Consider the following 16,511-nt stretch of genomic DNA (forward strand, 5'->3'; position numbering starts at 1 on the left):
GTTTGGTTAGTGAGAAAAAGAGAGACTGGGGCGTGGTCACTAATGGTGATAGGGTGTATGTGAATGTTTGAGATGTCAGATATGATTGAGTTGCTTGTCAAAAAGTAGTCAATACGAGAGTAGGTGTGGTGCACTGGTGAGAAATAAGTATATTCCCTGTGAGTAGGGTGATAAGAGCGCCAAGCATCACAAAGACCAAAATCATTCATGTATTTCTTCAGTATCAATGTTGATTGAGACTCACGATGTCTCCCAGCTGGGCTAGACCTGTCCACTTCTGGGTTAAATACTAAGTTGAGGTCCCCTCCCAAGATCATACTTGTATCCAAATGTGCAGAGAGAGAAGAAAAGAAGGTGTGAAAGAAGGAGGGGTCGTCAACATTCGGACCATATATGTTGGCAATGCAGAAATGTACATTATCAACAGATACTGTATGTTCATTACTATACATCTCCCTTCTGTGTCTGTAATAGTGTAGTGGAGTGTAAAATTCACCCTCCTGTTAATTAAAATAGCTACCCCTCTCTGTTTGGAGTTATAACTTGCTAAATATGTGTGTGGGAACTGTGGTGAGTGAAGGGTATGGACAGCTGACTTGGACATGTGAGTCTCTTGGAATAAGACAATGTCTGCTTGGGTGTTCTTCAAATGGTGAAACATTTTTTGTCTTTTTTCTATCGACCCGACTCACCTGACATTCCAAGTGACAAACTGTAGTGAGTTCATCCTAGACTAGCTTTTGGTGATGTGTGTGTAAACAAGATCAAATGTGAAGTATGTGTACCTGGAAGTAAAAATCATGGGAGTATATACAGTACATTAAAATGTATGCTTAATTTGTACATAGGCAAAGTGTAACATAGTAATCCTGAATGAACTAAGCCAACTCAAATGAGGACGTGATGTGGGTTTATGCATAAGTGAGATGACCGTGCTTGTGAGTAGTTGTGATATCCATATCAATAGTAGAATATGATGTGTATGTGTAGGAGAATACGTGCTTGTGTGTGTATTTGTGTGAATAGCTTGAATTTGGTTAGGTTTGGACTTTGAGGGTGTATGATGTCACTGTGAGGAGATGCTGATGAAGGAGACAGCTGGCAGACAAGAGGATATGTGACAATATGAGGAGAGGAGAAAACGAGACAGAGGGGGGGAATAGAAGAGGAAGTAAGAGAAGAAGAAAAAAAAGGACAAAAAGAAGAAAGGCTGTGCATACATACAGTGGAATAGAGAAAAGAAAGGGGGGGTAAAGTGGGAGCAGACAGTAACATGCAAATGCTACAAGTGTGCGCGCTGCGAGATAGAAAGAAAAGTTACCTGGTTGAGATAGATCATTAGTTACCATATCAATACAACCATGATGTTACTTCCCGGTCGCGGTAAAGTTGTCCATTGACGAAGAGTTTATCCACCGTGATGACAGCTCGGCATCCCTCGTTAATGAACTTCCTCCAAACGAAATAGGCGTCGGCGCCTGTCGAGGATTTCTCGGGGGAATTGATCGTTGACGCTGAAGTCCGTCCCCTTCAGCTCCCGGCCTCGGCTCTTCACCTGTTCCTTCTGCTTGAAATGTTTGAATTTCGCCACGATGGGTCTCGGCCTACGGTTCTCTGGCTTCTTGGCTCCCAGGCGGTGAAAAGTGATGTTTTGGATGGCGTCCGCTGGGAGTTTGAGTTGTTGCGCCATGAAGGCCCTCACCGATTCTTCCGGGTCCTCCTCAGATTTTTCGGGAATTCCTGCGAAGACCAGATTGTCCCTCATGCTCCGGGCCTGGAGGTCTAAGATCGTCTCCTTCATGGTCTTATTTTCTCGGACGAGTTGTGAAACTCCGTCGGTGAGGGACTTCACCGAGTCGCGGAGGGCTGCGTTCTCTGTAACCAAGGAGACTATCTGGTTTTGGCTGAATTCCAGAGATTCACAGATGCCCTGGAATTCTTTGTGAAGCACTTCGACGAGAGCGAGGCGGCCGTCCAAGCAAATCTTATCGATGGACTCAAGGATGTCTCTGATGTCAGTGCCTGGCAGAGATATTTCTCCAGGTGAGTCCTCCGGGCGGCTCCGCTTGGGGTTTGGTGTCTTGGGTGATTTTCCCATAACTACGCGTTCGAAGCACCCGTCGATGTACTCCTCCAGATCTTCCAGTTTTTGGCTTGGTTAGGCGTTTAAGGTGTTTAATATGCTGGTTTTGTGTCTAGATACTTTGCGGATGTTTTAGTAGTTGATTGTTTGTCTTTTTTTCCAGAGCGCTGTGTTCCGCTTGTCTGTATTCCGCGCGTCACGCACACTCTCGCGAGATTACAGCATCACGTCACTTCCTCTGTGTCTTGACGGAACCTCATCAGGACCCCTACTAGTGAGCTTGTAAGGTCAGGTCCCTGTAAAAGTTGTTGGTTCAATGAAGTACCTTGAAAGCTTGCGCCACAGTCAAAGACAACTCGAAGCTTCTGTTTGGTTGGATGTCTCACTCCATGGTGAGGCAGATGCCATGTTCGCCCCTCAGCAGGTTTGCGCTCATCACCTTTGAGCTGCACTGCATAACCCTTTCTGAGAAGGTCGTTCATGAACGCCACGTATTCTTGATAAAACTTGACGTCTCTTGAAAATGTTTTCCGTAAATTTAATGCACGTTGCTCCGCAACTGCCCTGTTGTTTGGCATGCACAAAAGCTTCTTCCTCACTGGAAGGCAAACATTGTAGTGGCCATCTTTAAGTACTGCGAATTGAGACACCATGCTGATAAACTGACGGTCATCCTTAGACATCTCGATGTCTTCATTTTGTCCAGCGTCAGGAAAGTCCTGCTTGAACTGCAGCTGCCAAAGTTCTTCAAGCTTTACGACTGAGATTCTGTTTGCAGTCATTCCTGTCAATTTGTTTGTCGCCGTCCAATTACTTCCACCTCGGAGTGGTCCATTTACTGTCCAGCCTAATATTGTCCTCACGGCGTATGGTCCATCATCCACACTGTTAACCACTTGTAGCGGTTCCATCGCCTTGGGAACGTTTACTCCTATGAGAAAACCCACTTTAGCTTGAACAGTAGGTATTCTCACCTCCTTTAGGTGGGGCCAATTATCAATATCCTCTTGGTGGGGAATATTGTCCTTAGCTACAGGAATGTCCTTCTGTGCGTACACCTCCTTTAGTTCAACAAACTGGTTCCCATCCAGGCTGCTGATTTCCAGACCAGTCACAATACGAGAATACTGTAGAGCAGGGGTGGCCAACTAGTCAGAGACTAAGAGCCACGTTTTTTTCTGTGTTACTGCAAAGAGCCACATCATACACATGGGTACACATGAACATCATCTTTTAATCATGTATGCACGCATACACAGACCTCTGCTCAGCCAGATCTAATGAAAATAACCAAACCAACATGATAATATCAGTAATTTTCAACACTAAAATACTCACATGCTTGAAGGTCAGAGTGCAACTGTGATTCAACAGCTGTATTAATATCCGATATTCTGCGTTTAACACTGTGGCGGGACAGTTGAACGTCTGATACGCTCCGTTTTAGTTTGTTGTCTCCAGGAGCCAAGATTTCAAAGGCGTCAATGAGGCATTTTTTAATGAAGTCCCCTTCGTTGTATGGCTTTTTAGCCCGTGCTATGTTCCAAGCCAGCTGATATGATGCAAGCGTTACGGTCTCCGAGTGTTTCGTAATTTTTTGGAAAAACTGCACCTGCTTTTCTGCTTGGCTTTTCAAAGCGACCAACTTGTTCTTGCGAAGTTCAGTCCCTTTTGGAAATTCCTGTTCGATGTTAGGGTGGAGTGAGCTGAAGTGACGCTGAAGATTTGAAGCTTTGAAATGCGCTAATGCTGCGTGACATATAAGGCAGATCGGCTTGCCATTACGTTCAACAAAAAAATATAAACTCTCCCACTCTGGCAAAAACATCCTGTGTTCTTCTTCAAATTTGCGTTTGGCTGTGCTTTTTTCCCCTGCCATTTCAAGAGGTAACTTGACGGAAATTGTTTACAACACAAATGATGTCACACCAAAGATTCTCTCGTCGCTCGTTTGACGTCACTCAAACAGGCTTACATGGTCAGTGTGCCATTTAGCTGTAGGGGGAATGAATGACAGCGCCAGCCACGCATTTTTGACGCATGTCATTTGACAGCTCTTGAAGAGCCGCATGAAACTAGTTAAAGAGCCGCATGAGGCTCGCGAGCCGCGGGTTGGCCAGGCCAGCTGTAGAGTCATTTCCCATTGTTTGCAACATGATGCTGAAATTGCGTCCATCCAGGTTCAGTTGGTCTATCAGTGACTCTGTAGCAAAAGTAGCTGAGCTACCAGAGTCAGCAGAGAGGCGTATGTTATCACTGTCTTGGTTCCCTTTTGCGCCTTGACACACACTGGAATGATGGAAAGAGCACAGTCTTCTTTACCAACCAGCCCCAGTGTCACCACAGGTTTTGCTTGTTTGTACAAGGGCACTTGATATGGATTGCTGTTCACACTTGTCTTTTGCATCCTCTTCTCCTGAATCTTTGTGGTGAATGTGTAACAACGTGGGATGCAGTCTGGAACATTCTTGACAGTGAAGCTTCTGTTTGCAACTGCTACTCATATGGCCATGCTTTTAACATGCAAAACACAGACCTTTGCTTCTCAAGTAGTCGATTTTGTCCTTGTGTAGCTTCCTTTTGAATTTCTTGCAAACTGTGAGGCTGTGTTGCTCTTCGTTACAATACACACAAGGTTTGCTGATAGCATCCATTGAGACAGGTTGTGTTGTTGTTATGGTCTGTTGCTCATTTTCCTTCTTGGGGGGCACAACGACTGTTGTGAAGACTTTCTTTGATTTCAGTCTTTCTTCATATTGTGGTTTTGATTTCTGCCTTGCAGTATCTTTTATGGTCGTTGTGGTTTCCTTTTCCTTTATGTTCCCATAGAGTGGATGCAAAAGATATTTAACTTGCCGATTTACGAAGTCGACGAAATCCTTAAACTTAACTCTTTTCTTGGTTCTTTCTTGCAGGTCGCAGGCGAACTTTCTCCAAGATTCCTTGAGTTTATATGGAAGTTTATTTGCCAGTGCCTTTATATTAGCTGTGTTATCCAAGTCCTCCATGTACTCAGCATCCGTCATCGTGCTAGAGCAGCCAGTCAGGAACAATGCAAAAGACTGTAGTGCTACACCGTCTTCTGGCTTGATTGTCGGCCAATCCATGGCTTCCTTCGTGTAGGCTTCTGCTATTTTGAAGTCATCTCCAAAGAACTCCTTCAACATTTGTTTTGCCTTAGCATAGCCTGCTGATGGTTGCATGTGGATGCAGCTATTGACCAACTCATGCGGTTGTCCACTTGTGTACTGCAGCAAAAACCAAAGTCGATCACGACTGTCACCAGCGCGACTTTCAATTCCAAGTTCGATGGCCCCAATAAAGGATTTGTACTCCAGAGGGTGACCCTTGAATATTGGGATGGACAGATCCGGAAGTAGAGATGTATTGTGACTCTTCACGAGATATTCTGTGACGTTGGCTTGTTGTGAGATGGCTTGGTAAAGTCCATCAAGCATTGGTCCTTGTTCCTCTGTAATTTTGGTCTTTGGTGCCAATGTAGTCGTTTGACTAATTGTGGGTGGAGCATTATGTTTAATGCGAGGCGTCGGTAAGGTGGGTGGTGATGGTAGCTGCGTGGTAGTGTTTGTAACTGTTTCACCACCCTCCTCAACAACTACACTGATGCTATTTTCTTCTTGCATGTTTTCGTACCTTTGTAAGACCTCCATTTTCGCATCAGACTCAGCAAGCGCTGTTTGTATTGCATGCATTTCTTTCTTTGCTTTTATTGCAGCTTCTTCCTGCTCTAGGGGCCAACTTGTGTTGTAAAGCTGCAGCCTTTGCCTTTAATGAAGCACGCTCCATCTCTGCCTTTAATCTGACTGAAGAAGATGACGAGAATGAGCTTCCTGTAAGTGAGGTGACCTTATTTTGACTTCTACTGGTCACCTTTGTTGATGCAGACCTACTGTCTGCAGGTAATACTTGCTTATTGCATTCTTCAGCCTGCTCAGCACGCTTTGAAACATCTTTCATCCACTCCTCACCTTTCCAGAAAAACTCATCCAACAATATATTTTTTGGATCAAACCAGCTGTTTTGATCATCCACGAATTCCTCCTCAGACATTAATTTCTGAAGACCAGCATTAAGCTCCAAAAATTCTTGCTGCAAGCCACTTAAGTCCACACGTAGCTCATTTTTTACAACATCCACGTTGGCATCATTCTCCATTAATTGCTCAATATGCGTCATCAAGCGAGTCAATTGCGATAGCTTGTACCTGCGTGCATGCATCTGTCTCACCTTGTGTTCTTCTACAGCCTTTTCAGTCATTTTTACTGTTCGTTTTCCGCTGTCTTGTGCGTCCATGACAAGCCAATATTTCCACAATGAATCAATAAACATGTGCAATTACTGTAGCGTCTCACTTCGTCACTCAGCTGAACAACGATCCTCTTTTTTTTATTTTTTATTTTTTTACTTTCACTTTAAGGCAGCGCACTCACGTACTTGGCGCGTCCCTCGTTGACTGCCGTCCCTTAACAAGCCTTTCCTACTTTGCAATCCGCTTCCAGTCAGGCTGTTCCACGTCAAGTTAATCCACACAGAGCAAGTTTTTTGACTAAAATGTAGGTTCCTAGTTACGAAGCCTTAGCTTGACGCTCCCAATTCTTCCCTCTCACTCCTCTTCGTTTGGTTCACTTTACTTGCAAAACAAACAACATTCTATAGTGACAAAAATACAAAACGAGAGTTTGTAAAGACAAAAAAAAGAATGAGAGTGAGATAGAGAGAGATAGCATGACAGGTCAAAAAACTGTGTGGCTCCGTTCCCCTATTCCTAATGTTTGCACTTCCAGGTTACATCACCTTATAGATACTTCCGGGTCAAAGCAATTAAAGATGTATATACATTACATAGGAAAGTCAAAACATTTCTTCAATATTAGAATGCTATATGAAATAGTACACCTGAAACTATCCACACACAAAGTACAATGAATTAACTTTTAACTTACTGTATATTTGAACCATCAACATTTCACTTGTAAATAATGTAAATAGCCAATTTTGAGCTGAATAAACCTAAATCAACTTTTATCCTAATATCAATCAACTTAAAGAGTATTTAGGCTCCTACAAGGTTCATCAATAAACCGAAGTCTGAGATCGTAAATATTTTGTGGGACATCGTAATAGCGTAATGAGGGGTAATCTCTGGGTTGTCAATGTCAAAGTGTGCTGGCCGCCAGCCAGATTGACCGGCTATTCAGATAAAAAGACCGTCTATTTCCCACTGGGAAGCAATCCCTAGCAGAGTGTTTAATTACTTTCACTTCATAAACCCTCCAGCCCAATGCCCAAACTGATATCAAGGATACATGCTGACCCTATCCTGCATGCCGCCAGCTTACCACCTACCACTACACAGTGCAGCATGTAGTAAGCCATACACATGTACAGCCAGCCTAGAACGGTGTAGCATCCTCCTGACCCAAAAAGCAGACCACAAAATATTCCCTGGGGCTCCCCTCCCCTAGAGTCCCTCCATATAAAGAGTTGGGACATGACGAGTCGAAAAAATATGGTCACGTGACTCGTGGAGCCATCTTGGGGCCAAATTCGCTTCGCGTTCACCTTTTCTTTACCGTATTCTTGGCCGTATTCTTGTTTATTCCCCAAAAATGCCGGGTTGTTGTGCATTTGGATGCACAAATAGACATGACAAGGGTTTCAAGCTGTACAGATTCCCTTCAGATGTCAACAGACGGACAATTTGGGAAAATAAAATCAACCGTTTGGGCTGGAAGCCGAACTCGTCTTCAAAGCTGTGTGAGGTAGGCTCTGTGTATGTTAACATGTTTAATGTCACAATGTTTAGACAACCTGCCAGAGCCACCTGGGGCGATGTTACTAAGTTTAAGGCATCTCGTCATGAGCTTGGCACATTTTGGAGAGAGTGTGTTTACCTAAATATTGTGTTCTACTTCATTGGTTTGATATAAGAAAGTAGCCTAAACGTAAATATACTATAAAAAAGGAAACAATAAGGCAGTCATGGATGCTTAGAGTTAAGAATGATCCTTGTGTAAACCACCTCTGGTTGCAAATGAAGTCATCCATGATCTCCAGCAAACTTATAAAACTGCATTCATTTTGAGATCTGTTGGCATTGAATGTATCGTAAAATTCTGCTTTTTATTCCATTTACAGTTGAAACCAAATGTTGAAGTTAATGCAACTGTTCCATATTCAACAGAATTCATATTGTTTTAATGTAGACTGCATTTGCATGATGTCCATAACAGTTCAACAATGTTTTCATTCATCCAGTCAAGTCAGTCAAATGACACCATATTACACATTAGAAAATATAGATCTATAAATTGTTATAAAACAGACATTTTGCATGCGTCCCTTTGTGCAGAGACATTGCAATTTACATGCATTGTCGTACTGTGCACGCAAGCCACGCGCTTGAATTGGCCCCAACATGGCGGCGTAATCTCAGTTGTCATAACTCTCTTTATGAAAGGACGCTAGCCTCCCCTGCTCCCCCAGCCGGCCTAGCTCTGGGGTCAGTTGACTGACTGTGGCCTGGGGTGATCTGTCTTGGTACTAGTAGCAGTACTAATAAATCAACGTGTACCGGTTTAGACATACATGTACCTTCACTGGGACTGGGTGACTGCAATCCAGGATGGTTTATCATTTTATTAGCTTTTATTGTGGCAAAGAAAATCGTTGGTGCCTCAAAACGGGGGGGTGTACACCCCCCATACCCCCTCTAAATCCGCGCCTGCTTTTATTCATTTCATTTTAGTTTAATCGTTGACTCAAACCTTGCACATTTACTGGTACACATTTTTGATTGAACACACTTTATTCTTCTTATTATTTTGGATTTTATGTTTCATTCTTCCAGCAGCCTTTTCCCTTTTTGAGAAGATAGTGTGGATGGTCAGTCAGTAAAAGACAAGAAGAAGGGGTAGGATTAAATCAAATAAACTCTGCATCTTCCTCCTCCTTTTTGGACATTATGATATAATAATAATTATAATTTATTTATTAAATACGTTATACGGTATACCTGAGACATTTTTACATATCTAGAAAAGTGACATAAAAAAACAACTTACCCAAGTTGACAAAACTCATCACCATATCAGCGTCATCCAGGAAGCGACTGTCCTGCAGGGTGACCATGTCGGAGGCCAGGTGGGGGTTGTAGCTGGAGTATCTGCTGTGCGGTGCGTCTGCCGAGGCAGTGTTGTACAAGTCCAGCATGAACATCGGGGCTGCGGTGTGTCTGCTTTGGACGTGAGTGGGTCGCGGGCGACGAGGCAGCCCCAAGATGGACAGGATCTCTCGCTGCATGTCCCTGCGCTCCTGGCTCCTCAATCGGCGCTGGATGAAGCTGGAGCGCACCTCGTTATCCGTAGAGAAGTTGGAGAAGGAGAGTCCACAGCTCCACGTCGTGACAAAAATCATGATAGTCCCCAAGGCGCATGTAAGCATTTTGACCATATTTTTTACTCTCTCAAAGATATCAGTGAAGTAACGAATCAGCCGTAGATATCACCAAGAGCAGATATATTCTTCTGAATGTCCAGCTGCAATCATCTGCTGCTGCTCTGTGCTGTTCTGTCGGATTCGGTCGCGCTTCTTCCTGATGGCATCTTTGGAGCCAGACGAGAGTCGGCTGGATCGATACAAGCACCGATAGCTATGATACCACAAGCAGTGTCAATATCCGATCGATACTAGTGTGATTAGATCAATATTCTATGTTTAGTTTCACAAATATTCTTGTTTTTCTTGTGTTGTTCATACTGTTACATTGTTGATACTGTATATACTGGATGACACATTCTCCAAACCTGCACAGATCGTCACAAGGATCTTCTATTCTACATGCAAGATGTGAAAAAGTGTTTTGTCCCCTTCCTGATTTCTTTTTTTTGCATGTTTGTCACAATGTTTCAGATGATCAAACAAATGTAAATATTAGTCAATGACAACACAACTCAACACTTCATGCACTTTTTAAATGACATTTTATGATTAAATCAAAGCTACATGTCCCTGTGTGAAAAAGTGATGTCCCCCTAAAGCTAATAAGTGGTTGCCCCCCCCCCCCCTTAGCAGCAACAACTGCAATCAAGCGTTTGTGATAACTTGCAATGAGTCTCTTACAGCGCTGGGGAGGAATTTAGCACAATTGTTGTCATTCAGCCACATTGGAGGCTTTTCCTTGTTAAGGTCATGCCACAGCATCTCAACAGGATTCAGGTCAGGACTTGGACTAGACCACTCCAAAGTCTTCATCCATTCAGAGGTGGACTTGCTGGTGTGTTTTGGATCATTGTCCTGCTGCAGAACCCAAGTTGCTTTCAGCTTGAGGTCACCAACATTCTCCTTCAGCACAATTCATGCTTCCATTGATCACAGCAAGTCTTCCAGGTCCTGAAGACCATCACACTACCACCACCATGTTTTACTGTGGCTATGTGGTTCTTTTTCTGAAATGCCACATGTAATGGGACACACACCTTCCAGAAAGTTCCACTTTTGAGTATTTTCCCAAAGGTCTTGGGGATCATCAAGATGTTTTCTGGCAAAATTGAGGCGAGCCTTAATGCTGTTTTTGTGCGCTCTTGGGGTCATTTTGGTTGGCAGCCCACTCCTGGAGCCATCTTGGGGCCAAATTCGCTTTGCTTTTGCCTTTTCTTTACAGTATTTTTGGCCGTATTCTTGTTTATTCCCCAAAAATGCCGGGTTGTTGTGCATTTGGATGCACAAATAGACATGACAAGGGTTTCAAGCTGTACAGATTCCCTTCAGATGTCAACAGACGGACAATTTGGGAAAATAAAATCAACCGTTTGGGCTGGAAGCCGAACTCGTCTTCAAAGCTGTGTGAGGTAGGCTCTGTATATGTTAACATGTTTAATGTCACAATGTTTAGACAACCTGCCAGAGCCACCTGGGGCGATGTTACTAAGTTTAAGGCATCTCGTCATGAGCTTGGCACATTTTGGAGAGAGTGTGTTTACCTAAATATTGTGTTCTACTTCATTGGTTTGATATAAGAAAGTAGCCTAAACGTAAATATACTATAAAAAAGGAAACAATAAGGCAGTCATGGATGCTTAGAGTTAAGAATGATCCTTGTGTAAACCACCTCTGGTTGCAAATGAAGTCATCCATGATCTCCAGCAAACTTATAAAACTGCATTCATTTTGAGATCTGTTGGCATTGAATGTATCGTAAAATTCTGCTTTTTATTCCATTTACAGTTGAAACCAAATGTTGAAGTTAATGCAACTGTTCCATATTCAACAGAATTCATATTGTTTTAATGTAGACTGCATTTGCATGATGTCCATAACAGTTCAACAATGTTTTCATTCATCCAGTCAAGTCAGTCAAATGACACCATATTACACATTAGAAAATATAGATCTATAAATTGTTATAAAACAGACATTTTGCATGCATCCCTTTGTGCAGAGACATTGCAATTTACATGCATTGTCGTACTGTGCACGCAAGCCACGTGCTTGAATTGGCCCCAACATGGCGGCGTAATCTCAGTTGTCATAACTCTCTTTATGAAAGGACGCTAGCCTCCCCTGCTCCCCCAGCCGGCCTAGCTCTGGGGTCAGTTGACTGACTGTGGCCTGGGGTGATCTGTCTTGGTACTAGTAGCAGTACTAATAAATCAACGTGAACCGGTTTAGACATACATGTACCTTCACTGGGACTGGGTGACTGCAATCCAGGATGGTTTATCATTTTATTAGCTTTTATTGTGGCAAAGAAAGTCGTGGGTGCCTCAAAACGGGGGGGTATACACCCCCCATACACCCTCTAAATCCGCGCCTGCTTTTATTCATTTCATTTTAGTTTAATCATTGACTCAAACCTTGCACATTTACTGGAACACATTTTTGATTGAACACACTTTATTCTTCTTATTATTTTGGATTTTATGTTTCATTCTTCCAGCAGCCTTTTCCCTTTTCCTGGGAAGGTTCACCACTGTTCCATGTTTTGGCCATTTGTGGATAATGGCTCTCACTGTGGTTGGCTGTTTCACACAGGGACATGTAGCTTTGGATTTAATAATAAAAAGTTTCATTGAAAAAGTGCAAAGTGTTGAGTTGTGTTGTCATTGACTAATATTTACATTTGTTTGATGATCTGAAACATTTAAGTGGGACAAACATGCAAAGAAGAAGAAATCAGGAAGGCGGCAGCCACTTTTTCACACCAGTGTGTGTAACAGAAGAGAATAAGGTAACTGTTGTATTCTTTCTGGATATTGTTACATTGTCTTATATTGTTGTATGAATATTTTGTTCAATTGGACATTATTTTTTAATCTAGGCCTAAGTATTTTTGCAAAAAAATCACAAAATCATCTTGAAAAATGTACTTGGTATCGGATAGATACCAACAGTTGCTGTATCACCCACCCTGGTTACAGACCGTATTTTGGGGGAGGGTGGTTGGGTGTCCTGAAGCCTATCTAAGGTGTATCGGTGAAGAAGAGCTTTTAAATCCACGGGCCATTGTTTGAATTGAAGACAAATGTTGGCATTTTTGTGTGACATTTGTCTACTAATAAATCAACGTGTACCGGTTTAGACATACATGTACCTTCACTGGGACTGGGTGACTGCAATCCAGGATGGTTTATCATTTTATGAGCTTTTATTGTGGCAAAAAAAATCGTGGGTGCCTCAAAACGGGGGGGTGTACACCCCCCTGTCTAAATCCGTGCCTGCTCTTGGCTAATTTTGGTTCACTGAGTACGAAAATGATGTTTAAAAAGAGCTCATTAGCTCTTGTTTTAAAGATACGCCACCCCTGTGGTATACCGTATGCCCACAATTGGCAATGAAGGTAGGCCACATAATGTTGAATACAGAAGCTAAATTCACTTGACAACAAGTGCCTAGACTGAATGCACATCAAGTGTATGGAGACACATCACATTGTGTATTACTGCCTATACGTTCATTTGAAATAAAGAACCTTTAACATTTTAGATAATAGCACTGTTTGATGGTCATATTCTTGTTCAGCAGCCCAACATTGACCAAGAGTGATGTGTTTTATCTGAGAAGCAGAAATGTTCTGAAAATGTGAAGAGCTCAAGAGTGAAACCTTCCGCCTCCCACTAGGGTTCACTTTTTACTCAATGACCCCCCCTTCTGGTCTCTAAGATGGGGCTGGAGTTTACAGTATCTATGAAATGAAATGCAGCTTTATTACTCATTCCAAATTCAGTGTCCATTTTCAGCACACCAGTGAATGGCTCTCCTGTAAAGGAGCCGTGTGTGTGATACACTGCCTGGCTAAATAAAAGGTCTCACATGGTAATACCTTCTTGGACCGCCTTTAGTGATTGCGGCACATGTTGGCTCTGGCATCGTTTCCCCAAACTTCTGCAATGTCACAACATTTATTTCTGTCCACCACTGCATGAATTATTCACAAGATCTTGAACTGATGACGGGAAATGCGTACCACTGTGCAAAGTTTTTAATAATGTTCTTAACCTGATTACCAATACATGCCAATAGTGTGACCATTCTTAAGAAGATTACAACCTTCCAACATGTTTGCCATCAGATTGACTTCAATAACACGAGTCACCCATGCAGTGATGGTGATGGGCTCTTATCCGTTTGCTTAATTAAATCCAGGTGGTGACCTCTTTTTTGGCCAGGAGGTGTACTCTGTGTTGGATTGGCACTTTAACAGGCACAAGTTGATATCTAACATTGTGTGTGATATCTCCAGCGGAGCCAGAATGTGGCCAGAGGATTCTCGATGTGGACACAGCCCATCAGCAGAAACTTAGAGAGAGAGACAGCATTTCTTTGAGGAAATCTTCCAGCATGATGTGGATGTCTTCCTATCCTCAGCACATCTTTCTTTTCGAGACTACACAAGACGTGAGCTGGAATGGCAGCATTTTTGTGCAGCTTTTCACAGACCTGCACCGAATACTTGGTGTTTTTGATGGCTGCTCTCCTTGCAGCTCCCATCGGGAGCATCTCGTCGATGGAGGTGAATGTGGACTTGCTGGACCAGGTGGAGCTGATTGACATCTCTGACCAGGAGGCTGTGGATGTGTTCTTGAGTGCTGGGGGCAAAGACAACATCCTGAACTCCACAATGCCTGGTAATGGAATGGCTTGTAGAACATAGCATGAAACATCACCGATGCAGATCTAACATCTTTTTCCTTTTGACTGACAGTGAATGGAAACACCCCTGAGGGAGCAATCACCAATGAGCTCTTTCGACATGTCATTGAGGGTCTTGACCTGAAATCTCTCACGTCCTCCACATTTTCAAACTCCTCTTGTGAGAGTCAGACTAACAATGCTAATATCCAAAACACTTGTGGGGTGGTGCAGCATAATCAAGGTGCACACAGCAGCACAATCAAGCAGACAGCAGCTCCCCCAAAGATGGAGGCGGTGAGAAGTGACTCCTTCATTGTGTTTGTAAGAAGTAGGCTCGCATCATCCATCTCACCACCACCGCCTGCAGTCATAAGACTTACCAGTATACGCTACACACTTACACTTAGCACTGCTGATAGCCTTTCAATATTTTGGGAGGTGGGAGTCTTGGACAATGTTTTAACTTCTACATCAATGCAGCATATGTTTTCTTCATGACACATTTTTTGACTGATGCGACTGAGTGATTTATAGACCGGTACATACAGTATGTCCCCTAATTACGGACTTGACTGTTTGCACATTATGACAGATGATTGTTGAGTTCTGCGGGTCCACCGAGGCGATGTGGCTGGCCAGCAGTGGTATACTCTGAGTGGGATGTTTATGACAACTTCCTGGTGGGCCGCCGCGATGGGAGAGCAATCGAGTGAAAAGCTGTAGCATTAATACAAATTCTTAGAGTTGGAATTCTTAAATGTTCTGAAGTAACAAAATGTCCCAATGATGGTTGTCTTCCCTAATATGTTCTTTGAACAATAAAGAAAAAGCCCAAAATAAAGCGTTTTCCCAGAGTTCTTCACTTTAGCTTTCATAGAGCAATTAAATTGTTGATTGATTTGCATGGGGAATGCTTTGTAACGCGCACACACAAACACACACATAGGGAAGATGAGACCAGATCCTTTCCTCTGCGGCTGCAGGTGACAGACAACTCCCCACACCACAAGACAAGGAAAGCCATCACATCATCCATGGGGAGAAGGGGAGGTACTTTAACATAGAAACAGACCCTGACACCAATGGTGGAATCCTGAGAGTCCGAAAATACAGTGGGTGCTGTTGGGGGGCCATTTCAGTGACATTCGCTTCTGTTGTGCCCCCTTCTTACATTCTTTGTTTTTTACGACAACTTTTAGCAAAATCCATGACCAAAACTTCATATACTTTCTTTAATAATAGCCTTTGTTCTTTAGAAGGGAGCACAGAGGGAGCTGAGTATCGGAATGAGATGCCATTTTCTGCATGTCAAGTGAAGGAGAGCACATCTTCTGCCAGCCTCACCACCACTTACAGTACAGCCCAACTTTCAGTGGGTCGAGCCCAACTGCAGAATGTAGACACTGGGACCTTGGCAGAGAAGGTAACTGCTGTTAATCCTCACTCAAGGTATGTGCAAGACTGGAGTTGACTTGAGACGTGCGTCAAATGTCTCCATCACACTTTATGGACAAACGCATCAGGTCACCAGATGTAAAAATGCTAGAAATTACCGAGTTGGTCATTAAAATGGTTTGCACGTCAGCATCACAGCCTGGAGATTAGTGTTCCAATCTCCAGAACATTTCTGTGTAGTTTGCATTTTCTCCCCATGCCTGGGTTTTCTCCTGGTACTCCAGAGTCCTCCCACGTCCCAAAAAGAGGCATGCTAGGCCAACTGGAGACTCTAAATTGCCCATAGGTGTGAATATGAGCGTGAATGCTTGTTTGTTTATATGAACCTTCTGAGTGACTGCTGACCCATCTGCTGCAACGTCTGCTGGGATAGGCTCCAGCTCACCTGTCAACCTGTGCATGACATATATGTGAATGAATGCAACATGCTGCAGAGAGAAGCTCAAAAAGCAGGATCAACTGGAATAGGCTCCAGCTTCACCATGAACCTAAAAAGTGTTGGAGATGAAATTCTCCACAACCTCCTAAAGGTCAAAGGACCACTTTGGAAAATTAATTAAACCAATTCCACCTCCCCCTTGCGTCTTTTTTAATCTCCAGTTATGAGAAGGAAGAAAGACTCTCACAACCGATATTAGATTTTTTCTAAATGTATTGAAGCATAAGTCAGACAGGATAGTTTCTACAGGATCCTGGTCCCCGTTTCATCCACCTGTACCCATCTTCTGGCTGAAATGAAAGAGGGCTCCCGACCAATCGTCCAATAGTCATTTTTAAACTTGTTTGCTCAAACCATTGGCATCAGTCTCTCCAAACATAT

The 16,511-nt window shown here is 43.1% G+C and overlaps 2 protein-coding genes across 3 annotated transcripts in view; one reads left to right on the plus strand and one right to left on the minus strand.

Moving 5' to 3' along the window:
* Window positions 1-9,674, minus strand: part of LOC129185837 (bone morphogenetic protein 7-like) — a 31,861-nt gene extending 22,187 nt beyond the window's left edge. For both annotated transcript variants that reach the window (XM_054783362.1, XM_054783361.1), the window contains exon 1: window positions 9,169-9,674. In XM_054783362.1, coding sequence (XP_054639337.1) covers window positions 9,169-9,556 — 388 coding nt within the window. In that variant the 5' untranslated portion in view covers window positions 9,557-9,674. The remainder of the gene's footprint in view (window positions 1-9,168) is intronic.
* On the plus strand, window positions 9,215-15,552 carry LOC129185838 (dysbindin-like). Its single transcript, XM_054783364.1, has 5 exons — window positions 9,215-9,539; window positions 13,845-13,999; window positions 14,086-14,229; window positions 14,307-14,530; window positions 15,493-15,552. Exons 3-5 carry the CDS (start codon window positions 14,109-14,111, stop codon window positions 15,550-15,552), a joined length of 405 nt encoding a protein of 134 aa, XP_054639339.1. The 5' UTR covers window positions 9,215-9,539; window positions 13,845-13,999; window positions 14,086-14,108.
* Window positions 15,553-16,511: the final 959 nt, after the last annotated feature.

Source organism: Dunckerocampus dactyliophorus, chromosome 8 (genome assembly GCF_027744805.1).
Source record: "Dunckerocampus dactyliophorus isolate RoL2022-P2 chromosome 8, RoL_Ddac_1.1, whole genome shotgun sequence".
NCBI classification, from domain to species: Eukaryota; Metazoa; Chordata; class Actinopteri; order Syngnathiformes; family Syngnathidae; genus Dunckerocampus; species Dunckerocampus dactyliophorus.